The sequence below is a fragment of the Pieris rapae genome, chromosome 14, assembly GCF_905147795.1.
Source record: "Pieris rapae chromosome 14, ilPieRapa1.1, whole genome shotgun sequence".
In the NCBI taxonomy this organism is placed as follows: domain Eukaryota; kingdom Metazoa; phylum Arthropoda; class Insecta; order Lepidoptera; family Pieridae; genus Pieris; species Pieris rapae.
Genome location: NC_059522.1, coordinates 3,325,913 through 3,345,360, shown reverse-complemented (window position 1 = coordinate 3,345,360; position 19,448 = coordinate 3,325,913). Strand labels below are relative to the sequence as shown.

At 33.4% G+C, this 19,448-nt stretch overlaps 4 protein-coding genes across 5 annotated transcripts; 2 read left to right on the top strand and 2 right to left on the bottom strand.

The window, feature by feature from the left end:
- Positions 1-154: 154 nt before the first annotated feature.
- LOC111004385 (ATP synthase subunit C lysine N-methyltransferase) lies at positions 155-944 on the top strand. Its single transcript, XM_022275393.2, has one exon. The coding sequence runs from the start codon at positions 295-297 to the stop codon at positions 886-888; it is 594 nt and encodes a 197-aa protein (XP_022131085.2). The 5' UTR covers positions 155-294; the 3' UTR covers positions 889-944.
- LOC111004384 (probable 18S rRNA (guanine-N(7))-methyltransferase) lies at positions 846-2,297 on the bottom strand. Its single transcript, XM_022275392.2, has 6 exons — positions 2,149-2,297; positions 2,039-2,076; positions 1,773-1,951; positions 1,485-1,678; positions 1,199-1,388; positions 846-1,127 (listed from the first exon to the last, which is right to left on the bottom strand). The coding sequence occupies exons 1-6, from the start codon at positions 2,185-2,187 to the stop codon at positions 937-939; spliced, it is 831 nt and encodes a 276-aa protein (XP_022131084.1). The 5' UTR covers positions 2,188-2,297; the 3' UTR covers positions 846-936.
- Positions 2,298-2,453: 156 nt separating this feature from the next.
- On the top strand, positions 2,454-15,887 carry LOC111004319 (DNA replication ATP-dependent helicase/nuclease DNA2). Of its 2 annotated transcripts, XM_045631000.1 has the most exons (24): positions 2,454-2,652; positions 2,729-3,230; positions 3,335-3,471; positions 3,565-3,701; positions 4,193-4,403; positions 5,308-5,529; positions 5,824-5,953; positions 6,268-6,427; positions 7,024-7,139; positions 7,508-7,625; positions 7,838-8,026; positions 8,288-8,382; positions 8,959-9,091; positions 9,717-9,851; positions 10,110-10,276; positions 10,782-10,887; positions 11,411-11,416; positions 11,736-11,871; positions 12,524-12,613; positions 12,696-12,799; positions 13,274-13,457; positions 14,142-14,306; positions 15,275-15,457; positions 15,666-15,887. In XM_045631000.1, exons 1-24 carry the CDS (start codon positions 2,626-2,628, stop codon positions 15,861-15,863), a joined length of 3,651 nt encoding a protein of 1,216 aa, XP_045486956.1. In that variant the 5' UTR covers positions 2,454-2,625; the 3' UTR covers positions 15,864-15,887. The 2 variants fall into 2 exon arrangements, with proteins under 2 accessions (XP_045486956.1, XP_045486957.1); XM_045631001.1 differs by lacking the exon at positions 11,411-11,416 and having other exon boundaries at positions 2,455-2,652.
- Positions 15,883-17,531, bottom strand: LOC111004320 (ubiquitin carboxyl-terminal hydrolase isozyme L5). Its single transcript, XM_022275314.2, has one exon. The coding sequence runs from the start codon at positions 17,509-17,511 to the stop codon at positions 16,543-16,545; it is 969 nt and encodes a 322-aa protein (XP_022131006.1). The 5' UTR covers positions 17,512-17,531; the 3' UTR covers positions 15,883-16,542.
- Between the last annotated feature and the right edge of the window lie 1,917 nt (positions 17,532-19,448).

The window sequence follows — 19,448 nt, the reverse complement described above, 5'->3', positions numbered from 1 at the left end:
AATAGTACAATAAAATACATTTTACAAAGGTAACTAGTAAATACAAATAGTACTTTAAATTTACAAACCACAGTTAATAGAATTTAAGCAAGATTTTTAAATTTCATGCTATGGTCTTTGTTTCCAAATACATCATATCTCTTGACAAATGATCATATGTCATAACATCTTAATTCATTCAGTTACTAATCATGAATATGAACATAACCTAAAAAGTAATAAGAAACTAGTTTTTTAAAAGGTACTCTATTCTCTAAATTCTAATTTCTCAATGAATTTATATGTACATCCAACATGGAATTAAGTGTATTAGAACAAACTGACACGAAACAAAATAATAGGCTTTCAACTTTTGGTAAAACACTTATATACGCCACTGGGGGTCTAGCAGTTAGTGTCAGTGTTATTTGTATACCATTTATTTCGCCAGCTTTTAGAAAAGTATGCCTTCCATATGTTCCTGCAACTACAGAACAATTGCTAGGAGTCACAAGGGCATTAAAGGGTTGCACTGGGAATTTATTAGATGTTGGTTCAGGTGATGGCCGAATTGTTTTCACAGCGGCAAAATTGGGATTTAAAGCACATGGAGTGGAACTAAATACAGTGTTAGTATGTTACTCCCGTATGGCAGCACTCTTTAACCATCAGTATAAAAATACAAGATTTTTTAAGAAAAATCTTTGGAGTTTTGATTTAAAACCTTATAATAATATAGTGATATTTGGAGTTGAACAGATGATGCAAGAATTTGAGAAAAAGGTTATACAGGAAGTAAATAATGGAACTGTTATTGTTGCATGCAGATTTCCTTTACCAAACATGGTGCCAATAGAAACAATAGGTCATGGTGTTGATACTGTGTGGAAATATATTATCAAAAGATAAAATATATACTTTTAATTAAGTCTTAGAAACTAGATAATATATATTTATTTAAAATCGACCACTTCTTTTTCTTCCTGTATATTTAGTATCCGGTTTTGTTTCTTTGCCTTGTTTTCTTCTCCTTTCTTTTTTCTCTAACAACCAAGCCTTTGTATTTTTTAAAGGTTTACCCCGTAACTTCTTTGAAGCTTCTCTTCTGGCATATTTTACTTCTAGACTATTATCTTCTTCTTCAGTACCTAATAAAAATGGTATGTAAATTTGAAGCTGCAGTAAATAATAATAATTTAACAATTATAAATAATACTACCTAAAGCTTTTGGCAATGGAGCAGCTCCACCGGTCATAAGGACTAAGAAGAATTTTTTAGCTTTAGCTGAATTTGGGAAGTCCACCACAACACCTCCATAAAAACCAGCTTTCATTGCTTGTGATGTCAAAAGATTTAGTTGGCTCTCATTTTCTGGATAGAACTGGAATACTGCTCTAGCAGATCTTGACTGAAAACCCAAAGTTAAATTATAATTTTAATGAAGAACCAAATAATATAAGGCTCTTTATTTAATATACATACAAATATTAACATAAATACTTACCAAGGCGGCATATAATGTACTGAAAAATGTATATAATCTCTTGACAGGCTGATGACACTTTTTGTCAGCATTAAATAACCACTGAAGAGCTGATACTGAGACTGCCCCATCAAAACTGCCTGGTCTAAATGGTACACCTTCACCCATATCTGATAATACTACATCTCCCTCAATTTCCCTTTCTAGTGCAACATCTGTAAAAAAACCAGTTAATAATAATTGCAAATACAAGTTTATATACATACTACCTTTTAAAAATGTGTTTGTATTAATATTGAAATGACTTACCCAACATTGCTTGAGAAATATCCATACCAATCCACATATGACCATTTTCTTCAAGTACTGTGCCCGATAATCCTGATCCACACCCAATATCCAGAAGCAAACAAGGAGTATCTTCTGGTAGTAGCAATAGTTCTATACACCGTTCAGTCATTTGTGCCTGAATATCTATTATTCTAGAACTGAACAAAAATTGTGAATTGGTAAAAGACATTTTAATTAATATACTTAATTTATAATAAAATCTAAGAGTAGTATTACGCGCTTACTTTTGTGTATATTTTCGGGCTTCCTCTTCATTGTAAAACTGAAAGTACGTAAAATGTATGCTTAATAATTAACTTTATTAGACATTTGTAGATACAATTAATTTTTTTACCAGTTCAGGAGGAGCTTGATGTTCTGGCCTTCGTGACATATTTTTAATTCAATAATAGGAATTTTAACTCGAAATATGTTTTTACAAAAAACAACATAAGTCTAACCTTTACACACGTTTTGTTTTGAATTTTCACTATATTAGAGTTTTCTCTATAGATATAAATTGTCAGCTGTCACGTTTTAAAGTAAACTAAAGTCAAAAGTTTATGCTGTGTTGAAACTAAGCACTGACAAATATGTATGTGATTAATTGTCAGTTATCAGCTGTTGTCTGTTGGCATAGAGTAAACCTACTATAGGGTTTTAAGTTAGTATGTTACTAATTAGTTATTATTATCAGAATCGGTGATTCGTAAATCGATATGTACGTCGGGTGTAATTTATATTTTTGAAATAAGTAAAAGTAAATGTTAAGTTAAAGAAGAAAATAATATATGTATAATTTAGTCAAGACCAAATCTAGAAAATTTTAATTATGCCGAAGGTTTTGAGTGTGAAGAAAGTACGTTACAAAAAACGTTTTTATTCAATTTGACTTTATTAATATGGATTATTATAACGATTTAATACATTTTCAGTCGCAGACACAGTCTTCCAAGGGTCAAAAGGCGATAACACATTTTTTTAAGGCCGCTCCTAATAATTGTAGTTCTACCCAATCAATCCCTGTGAAGCAAGAACTAAATTTCGTGAAACGTAAAGCAACATCACCTGTTTTAGTCGAGTCAATCTGTAATTCGACAGCAAAATTCTCTCCAATAAAAGAAAATATAATTGAAAATCATGTAAAAAGGTGTAAAATCCAAAAAAAATGTTTAGTTGAGGATACTAAAACAGTTTTAGACAAATCCGTTTTAGATGATCTTGTTGACAAATCGTGTAGCAATGATAGTGCTTTGAATAGACGATCACCATTAACTGCTATATACAATGAAAATCATGATAAAAGCAAATTATCCTGTAAAAATATTGAATCAGAATTGTCTTCTATGAAATTATTGAGAACTCCTGAGAAATGTAGTAAGAATGGACAAAGTCGATCATTTAGCCCAAAATCGTTAGTTGAAAAGAGCCCAAGAAGTTAGTACAGTATTTTTTTTAACATAATATATTATATTAGACATAAATATAATCTTTTAAAATAAAGATGAATCTCTAATTATAAATAAAACATATTATTTAAGGAAAATGCAGAAATAAAAGTAGAGAGGAGAGTTCACCATCCAAATGTGGTTCCACTATCAAATTGTTAGAATTTGATATTGCTGGAGAGAATACAGACCTCTTTGCTGATGAATGGGATTTAAATCAACTTAATGAGGTAAGCCTCTTATCCCTCTTATCTGTGAAATGAATGTAATGTATCAGAAATGTTTGCTAAATCACCTGTGTATGTCATTATTTTGTATTATAGGATACTAGGGAAGACTTAGATCTAACTATTATGCAAAGGTGTGAGGTTTTATCAGTGATGTCTCATCCTACAAAACTGGAACTGAGATTGAAGAATAATGTTGACAATCAATGCACTTGCAGTATTGAGGGAGTCTGGTATGTATATTAAAATCTGTGTACAATTGAATAAAAAATTATTTTTATCTTGACTAAAGAAATATAGTGTGGTTGTACATTTACAGTAGAAGAAAGAAAGTATAATATTTTAAACACAGTTAACATCAATTTGACAAGAATTACTGTGTTATGTTATGGTATGTAAGATCATGTCACAAACATGTACAGGTGATTTAATATTGAGTATGTAGTGCCTTATGGAAATGGACCAACTCCATTAGAATTTCCTAGCTTTTAGTAGCACAAAGATTCAGATCAGAGCATTTGTAAATATTACCATAAAATTTTACCATGAGAATTTGTTTATTGTTATTCTCACAGTATTACATAATATTGAAATTATTATAAAATATATAAAACAAGAATAAAAACATTCTAGGTACTAATTATGCAACTGGTGGAGGAATACAATATGGTTTTTAAGGTAGTATTTAAGAATAATTATCATATGTAATATTTATACTATTCAGGATGAACACTCCAATTCAATCTGGGGAAATAATAAGTATATTAGCATCTAAAAATTCAGCGGGTCAGTATTTTGTAAACAATAACTATGGATTGTTATCTTTGAGACCAGATCATCTTATATCTACTACCAGTGTAGTTGCTGGAGTTTTTTGCAAGAGAAAGGCAGTACTTCAAGAACGTTGGAAAGGAATAGACTCCGCTAATGTTGCAGTAAGTAGATAAAATAAGTTTATAAAATGCATAAATACCCTTAAATATACAAGTAAAATTTTTCCTCCTTAATATATCATTAGTACCTCTGTATTTTCTTCTCTCTTGATATGTGTGTGTCCATGAGCGGCGGTATCACTTAACATCAGGTGAGCCTCCTGCCCGTTTGCCCCCTGTTATATAAAAAAAAATGTGGATACATTAGTATTACCTTTTATTAACATAACTTTTACACATTTAAAGAAAACACTTTTTTAACTGATTGTAGCTATGTATTATTATAAACTTATAATTATTTTACATAATAAAATAAAGCCCGACCATTCGCGTGCTTTACAGCGTGCGTCACCACGCGTGTGTTTTCATTAAATGTAGATACATTACTTAACAGTTTTATAATATCCTGTATATTATATCGTCCCAAAAGTCGACGTCAAGTCGAAATTTTCTGTTAGGTAATGCCACACCAGTTATCAGAAAAATTAAAAAAAAAAATTAAGTCATGTATTTTTGAAGTTATGGAAATTTTACTTTTATTCCAGAAAATGTACACCATGTGACAGTTTTTTCATTCCTGTTGTTACAAATATTTACTTTTTGCCAATTTTTTTTCTCTTACGTCATCCCGAATAGTGCTTTATGTAACCTATGATTCTAAACCCTGTGCCGATCACTCCAACTGTTAGGAAAATGTCATTTTATACCTTACCAAGTTTTCAAAATTAATTTTCGCACTACTTCAACTGATCGGCCTGAAAAAAAAATGTACTACTCCAGTTTGGCAATTAGCTTTATTTTTCTCATAACTGGTGTGGCATTACCTATCAGAAAATTTCGACTTGACGTCGACTTTTGGGACACCCTGTATTACTTATATATTAATTATAGTTTTTTTCATTCATAGATGACAATTGGGATTTTAATACATGAGTTGGTACAAAAAGCCCTTACACAGAATATTAGAAAAGCATCTGACCTGCGCCAGTCATGTGCAGATATAATAAACGAATCACTACACATGTTATATGACGCTGGTATTACTGAAACGGAAGCCAAAACTAATATGGAACAATACATAACACCTCTACAAGATTTTATGCAGACATATTACAGTAAAAATCAGATGGTTTGTAATGATTTTATTTTTAGTTTAAAGTTAATCTTAACAAATGAAAACTTTATTAATATTTTTATAAATTGTTCTTTATTAATTTAATTTATTGTCTTTGAATAGCCACAATAACTCGAAACTTTGTTGATATTTGTATTGAAATCTTATAAAAAAATATAAAAACTTGACGCGATTCAGTTTAGTGTGCTAGCCTAACACACTTCTGCTCCTTATATATTTTATGTTTTTCTGAACATTCGTTGAATATCTTTTCTCGTTATAGCTAATGTTGCAATTTTCACTTTACAGCACAATAAACCTAAATGGAATGGCAGAATAGAAAACGTTTTAGACATAGAAGAAAATATGTGTTGCCCAGAGTTGGGACTGAAAGGAAAAATAGACGCAACATTACAAGTAACCATCCATGACAAAAAAGGTAGGCTTAAGAGAGGTAGGAAGAGTGATAAATTGTATATTGATATATAAATATCTGTTTTACATACGCAAGATTAGCAATGTTAGTTTCCGTCTACGAAACGTTAAGTCGCATCTAGCTTTATCATAGGTTATCGCATTTAATTTTCTAAAATATTCTGCGATTATTGTAGTAATCCATAATTGTAGTAGTATGTAACTCTTTTATAGATAGTAGATTAACAAAAGCAATTATTAAAAGCCGTTCATTATTTTACCTGCTTATTTATAATGCGCTTCAACCAAATAAAATAAGTGATTTTATATTATGTTAAGGCGAGTCAAGCGAAATAGTTCCATTGGAATTGAAGAGTGGTAAAGCGTCTGGCTCAGTTGAACATCGTGGCCAACTGGTTCTGTATGGTATGATGATGAGTATACAACGGAATGAAGACCCAGCTATTACAATTCAAAGGGGCCTGTTGCTGTATTTGAAGTGAGTGCGAATTATTGTATGAAAGCTGAGTAAGCCTTGGCTAATAAGTCATTTGGCTTGTAGAATTTTTGTTTTATTTTTCATATAAAAAAGAGTGGCTGTCTATGTTGCCCAAGACCAAGGTTTACGAGCTAAGACAGAAACGTCGCGACATTCGATGTCTATGAAGATCTGATAATTATCAGAATTTAATGTTCAATTGTTTGAACATGGTTCATTATCATTCTCGACCATATCATTGTTGGATGAACAGCTTCGATTTAACCATGTAATTTCGTTTCGTGATACCTGCAAAAAAAACTTGGCGATTAAAAAGAGTGGCGGAGAGTTTATTGCCAGTTCTTCTCTTCCGTTCTACGCCCTTGATTTGAGAACTGGCAGTAAATGTAAATTCACAATTAATTTAATTTTTTTTGACGTTCATAAGTGTACTTGTTGAATAAAGATATTTTTGTTTGTTTGTTTGAATTAAATTTGTCCTTACGGTGAAGCCGTGAAATGGTCTTTGGATTTGAAACCAAAATAGATGTCGCAGCTAACCTTTAGCTCATGTTCTATACGTTGAAGGCCTTAATAATAACGACTAATTCTTATAGGGAACAAGTGGATGTGAGAGAAGTCAGTTGCGGCTACCCAGAACGACGAGATCTCTTACTGTTGCGGAATGAGCTTGTTCAGCATCTTGCTTCCGGACCGCAAAGTGTCAAAACAGGTATTTAAAGTATTCAAAGCATATTCCGAAAATAAATTCTCATTGTATTTTTGCGCACCATTTAATAAAAAGTCTAGAAATATTGTCCCAAGTATTCCTTATCGTAATGCTTAAAAATATCGTATTTAATATACCGACTTGGTTTTCAATATAATATTATTTTTCGTGTTGTTTAGGCCCTGTTGCGTTACTAGTTAGATTTAGTTTTTAAGAGCATTATTTATTATCTATTTCAAAATCATTTATCAATTCCTCAGCGGATCATAAAACACTCTTAATTTTGCCAAATACTTGTCGTGACTTAATTTTGCTTTGCTTCCACTTTCTATATCATGCACGGGGTTAAATTTTAATGTATTATCTTATAGAATTAATGGATATAGAAGACGCGGCTAAGATGTTACAACAAAGTTTACCGGAGCCAGTACATCATCACAACGCATGTTCTAAGTGTCCATATTTAACAATTTGTTCTCTCCACTTGTGGTAAGTATTCTTCTACGGAGAAATACCAAAGTTAACATTCTAGTAATGCATGTTGTTGTTGTAATAAATTTGGATTTCGTATTTTTAAATAATTTTCTTGTAACAGTGTAATATATCTAGTTAGCTACCCTACGCATCAACTACGAATTCCAACAAAAAAAACACGATTCTACGAATCTTATAACTTAAGATTACATACATACTCATTCTAGGCACACTAATGACGTCATTGTCTCTGAAACGCACCCGTTAGCGAAGCTGCGAGATACAGCACTAGGTCATTTGTCATCCACTCATGTATCGTATTTCTTACATTGGACGAGTTTGTTGAAGTTAGAGGAAATGGCTCAAATGTCAAATTCACCGTTACATGCATTATGGACGGTATCACCTGAAAACCGGTAATATATTATATTCATTAACTCTCCACCCCTTTAAATTTTCCTAGTTTTTAAAGATGATAATCATGTTAGCCAACAAATCAAATTTGCAGTCAAAATAGTGCAACCTAAAGATTTATTAATTGACTAAACGGTGTTGCTAGAATTAATTTTTAATTTGAGTCTTATCAGACACATATGATTAAATAGTCCCAACTTTGGCTTCCAGAAACATTTGTATTTATAATTGCGTGACAAAATTGAATAGTATTGTAATTTCAGAGCGCAACGCGGCACTTGTTCTGCGAATTTAAAACTCATCTCGGTCAAAAGACTAGATGATAGGTACGCACATGTATTCGAAAAGATGAATAAAGGTTTGTAAAATATAATAAAATGTTTTTATTTCAGGAACTAACTAAACATACCCACCAAAACAGTTATACAAGAATTTAGTTACAGATATGTATTAGAAGCATTCCAAAGTGCGTAGTCTATGACACTACATCTTAAGTGGAACGTTTTCCACTTAAGATGTAGTGTCATAGAGAACAGACGTTAAAGCAGATAATAACTTTCAATAATTAATATATTTGCATTCACAAGTAAAAAATAACAAAATATATTTCTGCACTCGCCGTGCTCACAACCTATTACCATAAGTCTACTGAGACGAGCTGTGGATGCAGGGGATTTCTATTATAGTAAATAAATAAAAATAATAAATTTTCGTCAGAACGCAAAATTCTTTCATTTTCGGTCCCAACCGGTTTTGAATAATTTGAAAAAAGAATATCTGCTGTCAATCAGGCTTACATTAATATTATTCATAGGTTTATTCGAGTTAAAAAATCTTTAAATGTTAATGATCGCACCCAGGATAACATAGTTCAAACTTAGTTACATATTAGCGTTTGATTAATGCTCTTTCTTAATACATTATTTTACTGTAGATATTGAAAACCATCCGCTGAAAGGACCAAAAGAAGGGGAATTTTCAATAGTGAGTTTGGATGCCCGACCGTGGATTGCAGCGGGTGTAGTAACACTTACCACTAAGACTGAATTACATATTAATTTAGAGAGGTACGATAATTCTACTTTTAAAATAAATTGTTATTGCTTCCCTATAAGTTTATATAATCGCATATTCGCGACTGCCGTTGCACCATTTTTTTGGATTAAACTATTTTTGTCATGTGCTAAATTTGTATTGAATTTTTATATGAATACATATCATAATAGATTTTTTATCCTTCGTAGCGGGTGTTAAACATTTACAGCGGTATAACTGTATGGTAGTTAATGCATATCCTGTATTGTCCTGTATTGTCCATGTTATATACTACATATTATATACATAATAATTTTACAAGGATTTCCTTAAATCGCGTTACTATGTTTGTGATATTTACTCCTTAAAAACGGCTCAGCAGATTGTATGAAGCTTTTTTGTAGATATTTTATAATAAACAATTTTTGGGGGTCAAGTTTAAAATGTAATAATTATTATTTATTTGCTTAAGTACCATTATGTGTATATGGTCCAATAATGTATCGATATAAAAATTAATTTAGAATATTTGTTATTTGACTTATTCTTCGCTTTTAGTTCAGTTGTTAGTAATATTTTATTGCTACCTAATAAGACTCGTGTCTTGTCTACTGTTGCACATTATGCATTATTTTTCCTCATTGTATATTGTTTCAGGAACCTCAGCTTACGACATAACAAAAATACAGTTTTTCACATAGACACATATGAATCATACGCCACTACTGTACAAAATTTAACGAATTTGGGAGTACTTATGGAAGATAGCGATCGTGCACTGCGATTACGAAAGTAAATAATGTTAATTAATAATTTTGTTCTAGAATTATTTGAAATTAGTAGTATAATTTGTGTATGCCGTGTATAACTTTTAGTGTATTATGATAAATTTCTTCTTAATATTTAAATCGTTAGAGATTTTTGTACTTATAGGTAGATGAGTGTCATATATTTTTAACTATGAAAGAGGGTAGGTCTCAAACCGTATTTTAAATTTAATTATTAGTGATATTTACTTGCTTTTAAGTTGTACGTTATTGAAATTTGTAGACTTATCATTGAAAAAGATGAGCCAGAATTCATAGAGAAGTTGCCACGGGAAGTGGGTAGATTGGGATCGAAACTAATGCGAAATTTGAACATCGAACAACAACGGGCAGTTTTAAAAGCATTATCTTGTAACGACTATGTGTTATTACAGGGGTTGCCTGGCACGGGTATGTATTATATTTATATTAATATACACAAATAATTATTAATTTAATTATAATTAACTTAGGCGAGAATGCCTCGTAGCTATAGATAATAATAAATATATTATTTGTTTATACCTAAATATATCTTTAATTTGAACTATTAGACAAATACAACCGATAACTCACAGTCTTGGCCTCTGTTTATGATTCATCGATATTTTTTACATAGGCAAACCTTTCGCCTTCGCCTGATATGCATACATGTTTGAGTCTACAGGTTTGCTCACGATGTTGTCTACTGTGTGAGCAAGTAGCTAGTGTACATAAAACAATTCAATGGAACATAGCTGGGGTATGAACGAACGACGTTTGGGTTGAGGCCTTCGTCTAGTCTAACACTGATCAGACATACAGACATACAACTGTATTAATTGACGCATATTTTATTTAGCGTACGCTTAGTCATATTCATTAATAGTTCTTAGACGAATGTCATGTTCATAATGTATTTTTAACTTAATTTCAGGTAAAACACAAACAATTAGTGTTCTCATACAAATGCTTGTGTGTCTTAAACAGCGTGTCCTAGTTACTGCGCACACACACTCCGCCGTCGATACAGTTTTGACCAGGTAGGATTTTTGGGACCTACTTAGTTTTTATTGGAGTTTTATCATAAACAATATTTTAGTCGTTTAAAGTCGCAGCCTATAGGTAGTGTTACCATGGTTATTGGTTACAATTTCTTACTAAACATGACCATGACAATAATAACGGTACTTTATTTACCTAAGACCGATTTTTTTCTTTCAATTTATTTTTGCCCTTATTACCCTGCGCATAAGTGCAATGGTAATAGATTTTCATTTGTTACTATTTTTCATACATTATACTTTGGATATAATAAAAATACTAATACGTTAAAAATAATAATAAATAAAGATAAACAAATCAAAATAAACGAAACTGTAAGCTTTAGCTAGTTAAACTTAGTTATTGTTTCTTTAGAGATTTATTATAGCATACTTTAAATATATAATAACTATAGAAAGTTTTATCCGTATTACTTAAAAATTAAAGACATTTTTTATCTCTATGAAAAAGACAGTACATCTTTTTAATTTTTGTTTCATTTCGCTCATGGATGAAATACAGCTTAAGGTAAATTTATATAGATATATCATTTTTTTCCTTTATTTTAGAAAATAATATAATGTATCACAAAATGTTACATTAGAAAACCGCTGTGGTTTGTATTAATGTAACCATATCAGTCTTGTTTAGGAGCGCGACAAATACATGTAAAAGTAGTTTTTTAATTTAGAGTTTATGTTGGTTAGTGTTAGGCTATCTATTATCTGCTTGGGTAGACTATTTATTAGCCGTGGTAGCAAATACCGCAACGTTCTCTCACCATAATATCTTGCTAGTTTTGACTAAATCATTTTATTTATGACAAATATTTTTTTTATTAAACTAGGTTGCCGGAGTCACTGAAAATAATGAGATTAGGATCGTCATCACGCGTCGCTCATAATCTGGCTGCTAAATCGGAGGCTACCCTTACCAAAAACTGCAATACTTCAGAAGAATTGTCAAAATTATATGACTCTATGGTATTTATCTTGGCGTTCAATTCACCTCGCATAATATTAATTTCCGCTTTAAATTTAAGAATGATTCAGAAACGAGCCTAAGCGACCATTATTTGACGTACAGGAGTCAAACTTAACAATAAGTCTCGTTACTGAATCTTAACTTAAATGAATAAAGACTTATTATTATTATTACTGAATCTTACCGTATGCCATATGATTTACGATTAATTCAACACGTTAAAACACTTACGTCAATGAATAAGTAATTGCTCAACAGTTTTTTGTAACTGAATGCCTAATACAAAAATTAAGGACGAGTGTCTGATATAAATGGAGCATTTAGAAAAAAATTTAACGTCTTACATTATAGCTCAGAGCGATTTTTGGACATCGAGATTTTTATAGACAAAGAGAGATCTATAAGTACATGACAGGTGCCGATCTGTCTCGGTATATGTATATAACGCCTTAGGGTCCTTCAAGAAAAGAGCGTACCAATTCTTAACAGGCCGGCAACGCTCTGGCGAGCCCTCTGGCATTCAGTGTCCATGGGCGGCGGTATCACTTAACATCAGGTGAGCCTCCTGCCCGTTTGCCCCCTATTCTATATAAAAAAAAACATTTATTTTTTCGTGTAGCTTATAAGAACGTCAGGAATATATTTTTTCAGGATGTAGTTGGTGTGACTTGTCTGGGCGCCAATCACGCCCTTCTTTCTAGAACAACTTTCGATGTCTGCATAGTAGATGAAGCCACTCAGGTAAGTTTTTGTTTTTATATCAAATCTATATTAGGCGTACGTGGCATTCCCATTTCCATTTATATAATATTTTTTTTTACAGGTGTTACAATGCACAGTAATACGACCTCTTCTTGCTGCAAAGCGTTTTGTCCTTGTTGGAGACCCAGAACAATTGCCACCTGTTGTTAAAAGTAAATCTGCTAGGTAAGAATAAAATATTATTTCATTTAACTTTCGTTTTTAAATTTTAACGTGGTTTGCAGTAACATTTTCTTTATTAATTTTCAAAGTTGCTACAATTTGAAATGTAAATGGTTAGGGATCTAAATATAAATCAAAATTCTTCTGTAGGAAACATATGATATTACTTATTTCCTAAACATAGAACCAGTGAAAACGGGATACTAAATCTAGCTTATTTTGAACTACTAAATGAAATAATGAATACTACAGATTTGATATAATACTATAGTAGATTATACTACAACTGGAACCGTTATGATAACGAGTACTTATTAGTAAAAAATATCTAACAAGACTATGAAGACTTTTCGAGGTCAAGTTTTCTTGTTTAAAAAAATCTTTAAATATCATATTGCTTACGCCTTTAATTAAATTTCGAATTTCTCGTGGGCACAGTTTTATTAACTGATGATGGACATTTAATTGTTTGAACAGGAGACTAGGAATGGAAGAGAGTCTTTTCCACCGACTCATGGGTGATAAATCGACATGTACACTTCAACTACAATATCGTATGAACCAGGCCTTAGTGGATATCGCTAATAAAGTAGCTTACAATGAACGACTAAAGTGCGCGAATAAGTCTGTTGCGAAGTCGACTATGAATATTGATGATGAGGTAAGGTTGTTACTAAAAATGTAACATTGTCTTTTATCGCCAAAAAACTCATAAAACCATGCTTTAGATTAAGACAGGTTCACCTACCACAATTTTTTAATATTTATATTTTTTTATTTATGATTCAGTACATTATAACAACGTAGAAAAATTAATATTCAAATTTGAGTCCTAACGCCTTTAGTACACCTACGCAATCGCATGCGGCGAAACGACGAAAAAACTAAGTTGTATGGCAACGTTTCGCATGTGTTTTGTCTCGCTCTAATATATAGCTAGATGAAATAGTTGCGTCCTTGTCGGTATTGTTTCACAATTAGTAACTGCGAAATGGCTGCAATAACACTGTTAGAATTAAACCGGTCAAGTGCTTTTCCCATTTTACGAGATGCTTGTCATATTGTAAGAATTGAATGATGTTTGAGAATGATGATCTATTTAGGCTTTATTACACATATTAAGTTATAGCTATATAGTTACGGTATATCAAGTTTCATTACGTCTCGTTAATCAATATTTATTTTTCCTTTCTGTTAAACAGGTGTTTGAAATCCGTACAGACATTACGGGTGTTTTGACAAACTCAGTTTGTTCAGCGACTGAAGTCTATTGTGTTTGTCAAACCCAAAAATGCCTAAATTTAACATTAAAATTACCAATACAACATACAATTTATACTTTTAGAAACTTTCCGCTCTCGACCCATGGGAAATAGAAGCTTGTAGTAAAGATGTGGAGAAAGCAGCGCTTTTCTTCAATGTGCAGCCAATCGAGACTAAATACCATAAAGGTCTTACTAACACCGATGAAGGATGCGTCGTTCTCGCCTTAGTTAAACTATTTATACAGGTATTATAATTTAATGGTATTTTGTTTAGGATGTCGTTAAAAATGTCTATCTGGGGTGTTATACATATATTATGAACCGTGTATCTAAGTATTCCAGTTGAGTTATTATTTTTTGTATTTGTATTTTTATCTAGACAGAAATATAATAAACCAAAAGTGCAGAAATGAATGAAAACAACTTAACTAGACTAACAAAATCCTAAGGGCAATAGCGCACTAGCGGCCAGGCCGCAGCGGCCAGGTCGCGGCGGCCATCGAGATAGAAACCATAGTATGAAATCGCCATACAGCACGCGCACCTGGCCGCACGCGGCCAGCGGCCACACCGAGCCGCAGCGGCCAGCGAGATCGAAGCGACGCATTTGCGGCCCGTGTTCGGCCGCAGGTCGCTGCGGCCACTGGGATCAATTGCATTGTAGTTAAATAAGCAGTGTGCGCGCACTAGCCGCGGCGGCCGCGCGTATTGTGGAACTACAGCGTGTTTTGTAATCATTGCGATGTCTTTGGACACGGAAAGATTTATAACTGATTTATTGATTATTTATTATGTATTGATGGACTTAATTTTCTTAACAGTTCTTCAAACGAAGACTTGCTCATCCGCAAATAATTAAAGAACTTTTCATCATATTGCTGAAGGTCGGTGAAATAAGTATGAAATAATCCCTTTGTTCGCCTTTCTCTTAGTAAGGGATGGACCCAATATTTTTTCCTTTTCTTTTTCTGCTTCTTACTAAGATACAAAAGCACTGCTATTTCCTCAACGTCCATTTTGAAGCGCGCTGTATAAGCAACTGACTATCGTAGCCGCAGTTTTGGCCGCGTTGCAAATCGCAACCCCTGCGGCCGGGCCGCGCGTCTGGCCGCTAGTGCGCTATTACCCTAACAATACTAAAGTTCAATTTTATTGTACTAATTACAAAATTAGAACGTCTTTCTTCAACAATTTGCAATTTGTTCATTGCCAGGTTGGTGTCAAAAGCTCAGACATAGGCGTTATAGCACCATACCGTGATCAAGTGTCGTTATTGCGTCAAATGCTTGCGACAACGCATGTCGAAGTCAGTACTGTAGATCAATTCCAAGGCCGAGATAAATCTGTCATCATATACTCATGTACTAAAAGGAATTCATTTGATGATAAAGTTAAGGTCAGTACCAAGTTCAGCGTATCTCGTATGACTTTTTAATTAGATCCGTAATTGCTTCCGAAATTGTCATGCCGTTGATTCATTGGCGCCTAAATCCCAAGTTCGGACTTGTGGGCTAGGGCTTAAACTAGCCATATTCTCGGGGCGTTTTTATCAGAGAAAAATTTAGCAGTTGCAAAATGAAAACAAAGATTTTTCATGTTTACAGGATGGTGAAGTCTTAAACGACCAACGCCGTTTAGCAGTTTGCGTTACTAGAGCAAAACACAAGTTTATAGCAATAGGAAATGAACAAGTTCTACGGAAATATACACCACTATCTAAACTTATAGATGCATGTAAACAAATAGTGATGGACAAAAATATATTGCTGGAGCTGATTAAACAATATAAGAGTGTTATGTAAACATTAAAAGCAAACAATAAACAAGACTTGTTTTTAATTTTAAATTTTCTTTTCTTTTATTGTAGTGTGCAATGCTTACAGGTTTTGGCATATCACAAATTATTACATTGATCAAAGTTATCTATGAATTTTATGTTAATTTATTTTTTTCCCTCTATATGACCACAGAACAAGACACTTTAAATTTAATATGTGCTTATTCATTACAGAAAAATTAAAGAGCAAAGAAATATTGAAATGCAAAACATTAATTATCAGGGTCCTTATTGGTTCTAGGCTTATTGTCTGGTAAATTAAAAAATTTGCTGACATCAAATTCATCAGCAGCAAGCAGATCGTCCCGCGCTATCTCGTCCACTTCAAGAAAATTGTCGTCAACCATACTTTGAACATCAAAAATATTGTTTCGGTCAAAAGAGGGAGGCAAAATGACGTCTTTTAGAATTTCATCTGGCTCCATAAGAGCCAAATCAATGTTTTGTTGAGTGGAACCATTGGAGGTGGTCAATTCTGGTTGTGCACGTGGAACACCTGAAGCCTGGGGTTCAGTGAATATGGCATCAAGGTCGGCGAGAGTGTACATATTCTCAGAGTCGGGCAAAACCCGCGAGGGGCTCGACTGTGAGGAAGAGCGAGCCGGGCGCTCGCGGGCGGGCGCTGCACCCGCCCTTTTCTCATGTTATACTCTCTTCTTCTGGCCCTTCTTAGCCATGCGCTCTTTAGTCTTTTCAATTAAAGGCACAAGCTGTTTATCCTCTGCCAATATTGTTAGTAATGTTATTATAAATGGCATGTAGTTGTGTCGGCGTCGTATCATCTCCTGCTGGTATTTGTGCATTTTTATATCTTCATACTCAATTAGCATCTTTAGTCTTCTCACTTCATTTTCAATATCTCCAGAATCCATACCAAGCATATGATTTTCAGTTATTAACTCATCTATCTGACGTTCATATATCATCTTTCGGTTAGATACCAATGCCATAAGATTAAAATGGATTTCTCCCTCAGTGTAGGTGTTGATTCTTTTCAATATAATTGGGCGTACAACATCCAGCCAGTCCTGATCTGGACCTACAGGACCATGATCAATAGGGCCATCCCGTAGTCCATCCAATTCATATAAACGACCATCTATTGGTATGTAGCCAATGAAGTGGTATGCATCTTCTTCCTTTGTTTTTGGAGTTTTACTGTCAAACTCAAAAAAAGTCTGTTGGGCCATAGAATTATGGGATGCACGTATTGTTTGTGAATTACTGAGCGTAAGCCCACGCATTTTAGGATCAAATGACATACTAAATTCTTTCAACATAGTCAGTTCTGGACCTAAGTGAATATCAGGATGGTTGCAGTTTAATAATAAACTAATTACTGCTTGTGTGGCACAAGCATTATTAATTACCTGTTTTGCGAAGAAAATTTTTTGAAGACGATCATCGGTCACAACAGGATTAGTAGGTTCTTCATGTTGAACATATTTAAAAAGGAAAATGAGTCCATGAACTGGTCGCAAATTTTCAAATATTCCATCATCGATTGTCCACATTTCTTCCACCTGTGCTCCTGTTACACCAAATTTTTTTATGAGTTCTGTAAAAACTCCAGGATCGCTTTCGATCAAACACCAATCCCCCGCCGAATCCATTGTGTTGATTTCGGATAGCCACAGATTTTGATTATTTATTGTAGTTTAAAGTTTGTCAAAGACTAAAACAATCAAAGATAATTATAGTACACTTTGGAATATAGAAGCTACTCTTGAAAAATATTCTGTTACGCCCTCCTCAGTTCAGCCCCTTAAACTATACAATTTTATTGCGTAGTCTCAATTTATAGTCCTATAAAAACGATTATAATTTTTCTCATTTTAATTATAATAAAGGTAATTCGACATAATTAATACTCCTGTTAATAATCGAACGTGCAAAAATAATTCCACCGCTCGATTCTGCAGCTACCTTTTTTTGCTGAAATAAATTTTAAGTTAATGTTAAGGAAGTATTATTTTTTGTATAATTTATTTGTTTATATAAATTGCAATTATTATATGTTTTTTAATAGAATTTACATAATTTAATATAATCAAAATTATAATTGACAGAGAGTGTTACACGGTAGTCAGTAAATATAAAATACATTATTTAACAATAACCGCTATAAATAAAACATGCAAATAAAAAATAATATTATCTCTGAAGCGTATCGTAGATACGCACTAAAATGTACATACTATATGGTGTAGTATTTTGTATGTGGCAATATAAATACAGGACACTTAGAAAAGAAGAAAACAGACGTCACTCAGAACAGACTTTTAAGATGAGTGAACATGTATTTTTCCTATGAGCCTTTCTATAAGAATATAAATTAATTACCGTTGTTTGTGAAGAAATATATCAATTTAACAAAGATAAAAATGGGTTGTGATTTATAAAAATATAGAACATCCCATAAATGGTGACCCCGACAAACAGGATGATGCTGGTGTTTTTTTTCAAAACCCCTGAGGAGCATGCTGAGCACCTTCGCTCATTGTTCCGCGGATTCTCAGAATATGGCATCGTCGTTAATTCATCGAAGTGCATATTTGGCACCAAGGAGGACTGTTCACAGTATGAACCGATCCAACATTTTCGACATTCTCGAAGCATAATCTGCCACTATTTATACGGACCATAAGCCGTTGATTTATGCATTTTCCCAGCGCCAAGAAAAACTTACTCCGGTACAACTCAATCAGCTTTCATTTATTTCTCAATTCACTACTGATATCAGACACGTAAATGGAAAAGAAGATGTAGTTGTTGACGCGATGTCACGCATAGAGACAATATCGATTGAAAAAGATTATGAAGCTCTTTTAAAGTCCAAAGAGTCTGATCCAGAGCTCTCTACCATCTTAGTTTCAACTTTCTAAGGTTAATATTCCTGCAACACATATCTCTATTATTTGTGACATATCAACTGAAAAAACGCGTCCCTATTTAACACCTCCTGTTCGCCGCGCTGTTTTTGACTAGTTTCACAACTTGAAATTACGCGACACGTTTCGGCGCCAACAGGAGAATTTAAATTGCCATCTGGTCGATTTTTGCATGTACACATTGACATCGTTGGACCTCCACCTTTCAGTAACGGTTACCTTTACCTCCTCACAGCTATAGATAGTGACCAGGTAGGCTGAAGCTTTGCCTATGCATTTTATCACCGCTGAGGAAGTAGCTGAAACGTTCACCCGTGAATGGATTCCACGCTTCGGTGTCCTAGCTGTTTTGACAACCGACCAGGGCACGCAGTTCGACTCGGATCACTTCCATCGTCTGATGTTAAGGTTTGCCACAAGGCGTAAAACAACCACTTCTTATAATCCCTCCGCAAACGGCATGATTGAGCGAGTTCACCGGCAACTTAAAGCCGCCCTAACTTGCCACGATGACACGTGGACTAGAGCGTTGCCATTGGTATTGCTGGGTATGCGGTCAGCTGTTAAGGAGGACCTGAACTGCTCAGTTGCAGAAATGACATCTGGAGAGCCATTACGTCTACCAGGACAACTCCATGTCCCAGATGAACAGCCAACTT

Excerpts from the sequence above, each read along its gene's own strand:
- LOC111004385 (XM_022275393.2), top strand. The coding sequence starts at position 295 with ATGGAATTAAGTGTATTAGAACAAACTGACACGAAACAAAATAATAGG.
- LOC111004384 (XM_022275392.2), bottom strand. The coding sequence starts at position 2,187 with ATGTCACGAAGGCCAGAACATCAAGCTCCTCCTGAACTG. Across the intron at positions 1,679-1,772 it reads TATTTCTCAAGCAATGTTGG|ATGTTGCACTAGAAAGGGAA; the intron begins GTAAGTCATTTC and ends GTTTTTTTACAG. Across the intron at positions 1,128-1,198 it reads TCCATTGCCAAAAGCTTTAG|GTACTGAAGAAGAAGATAAT; the intron begins GTAGTATTATTT and ends CATTTTTATTAG.
- LOC111004319 (XM_045631000.1), top strand. The coding sequence starts at position 2,626 with ATGCCGAAGGTTTTGAGTGTGAAGAAA. Across the intron at positions 3,702-4,192 it reads TGCAGTATTGAGGGAGTCTG|GATGAACACTCCAATTCAAT; the intron begins GTATGTATATTA and ends TATACTATTCAG. Across the intron at positions 8,027-8,287 it reads ACGGTATCACCTGAAAACCG|AGCGCAACGCGGCACTTGTT; the intron begins GTAATATATTAT and ends TTGTAATTTCAG.
- LOC111004320 (XM_022275314.2), bottom strand. The coding sequence starts at position 17,511 with ATGGATTCGGCGGGGGATTGGTGTTTGATCGAAAGCGATCCTGGAGTT.